This window comes from Acanthisitta chloris, unplaced genomic scaffold (assembly GCF_000695815.1).
Source record: "Acanthisitta chloris isolate BGI_N310 unplaced genomic scaffold, ASM69581v1 scaffold33864, whole genome shotgun sequence".
NCBI lineage: Eukaryota > Metazoa > Chordata > Aves > Passeriformes > Acanthisittidae > Acanthisitta > Acanthisitta chloris.
Window position 1 is genome coordinate 362 of NW_008668180.1, and position 1,519 is coordinate 1,880.

Genomic DNA, 1,519 nt, shown 5'->3' on the forward strand with positions numbered 1-1,519 from the left:
CAGTGGGTGTTTGTGAACGCAGGAGGGTGGATGGGCTCCATGTGCCTGCTCCACGCGTCGCTCACCGAGTACGTGCTGCTCTTCGGGACAGCTGTTGACACCGGGGGCCACTCAGGTAAGCAGGGAGATAGGGCTGGCAGTCAGGGGAGTTGTCTGAGCTCAATTCACTTATCCAGGTCCAGCTGCCCTGGCTGTGATGTGCCTGGCACAGGGAGCCCACTGCTTCAGTTGTGCAGGGTGAACGATGCTAGAAAACACTCTCTTTGTGGGGACCAGCCCCTGTGGTGTCCTTCAGCACCTGGAAGTCCCTGGGCGTGACATGCTGTGTAGCCAGGACTCTCCGCATCCAGCTGGCAGGCCATGGCAGACATCTCATCTCCTGGTGCTTCAGCAGAGAGCACATATCAAACAAGGTGGAAGCCATGGGGCTTAAGGACACCAAGCAGCCTGTGCTGGTGGTGAATGGCTGTTCACACAGGCAGCCTGGGTACCAGACCTGTCTGTGCTTCTTAGTGTATTGAGACCCTGGGCTAGCATCTTTACCCCCAGAGGGCTGCTCCATGGTTTCCTTATACAGGAAACCATATCCTTTCCTTATCCCTGGGCTGCCCCTGGATTCTCGCACTGTCCCTGGCAGGGACGCACTGAGCCAGAGTGGTCTGTCCTCCCACAGGTCGGTACTGGGCAGATATTTCTGACACCGTCATCTCGGGGACCTTTCGGCAGTGGAAGGAGGGGACCACCAGAAGTGAGATCTATTATCCAGGTAAGTAAGTGTAGCAGCCATGTCACCCTGTTGGCTGCATTCATGACGTGGCACACAGCCACTTGATGTCGTAGAGCCCCTTCCTGCCAGCTGGCAGGAGACAGGAGCTCAGGATAGGGCAGTGTATGTCCCCAGTGGCACATCCTAGCATCTCAGTGTGTGGTAGTAAGAGAAGAGTGAGAAAGACTGGGGAAGGTTTGGGGTGCTCAGCCCTCCAGGTCCTGATCCCACATGTCTGCCCTTTGGGGGTGATGTGGAACAGCCACTGGGAGTGGCTGGGGTGCTCAGCCCTCCAGGTCCTGATCCCACATGTCTGCCCTTTGGGGTGGGTTTATACCAGCCACTGGGAGTGGCTGGTTGTGTGTGTTGACAGGGGACACCATCGTGCACCAGGCGGGAGAGGCCACATCAGTGCAGTGGAGCGCGGGCACCTGGATGGTGGAGTATGGCCGGGGCTTCATCCCCTCCACTCTCGCCTTCGCCCTGGCTGACACCCTCTTCAGCACTCAGGACTTCGTCACCCTCTTCTATACCCTGCGCATCTATGCCAAGGGCCTGCTCCTGGAAGCCAATGCCTTCTTCAGCACTTGGGGATGCTGAGCCTGTCTCACTGGGGCACCCTGCCGAGCCCAGCTGACTCCACTCTCCCAGCCTTCCTCTCCTTCTCCCTGAGCCCAGGCTCTATCAGAGGCAGCAGGAGACCCCCTGTGCCTTCCCCAGATTGCTCTGTCCTTCCCCATGGGCCAGCTGGGT

The 1,519-nt window shown here is 58.6% G+C and overlaps 1 protein-coding gene across 1 annotated transcript; it reads left to right on the top strand.

Moving 5' to 3' along the window:
• The first annotated feature begins 9 nt into the window (after window positions 1-9).
• On the top strand, window positions 10-1,379 carry SIGMAR1 (sigma non-opioid intracellular receptor 1). The gene is made up of 3 exons (XM_009072796.1): window positions 10-115; window positions 674-766; window positions 1,140-1,379. Exons 1-3 carry the CDS (start codon window positions 31-33, stop codon window positions 1,364-1,366), a joined length of 405 nt encoding a protein of 134 aa, XP_009071044.1. The 5' UTR covers window positions 10-30; the 3' UTR covers window positions 1,367-1,379.
• Window positions 1,380-1,519: the final 140 nt, after the last annotated feature.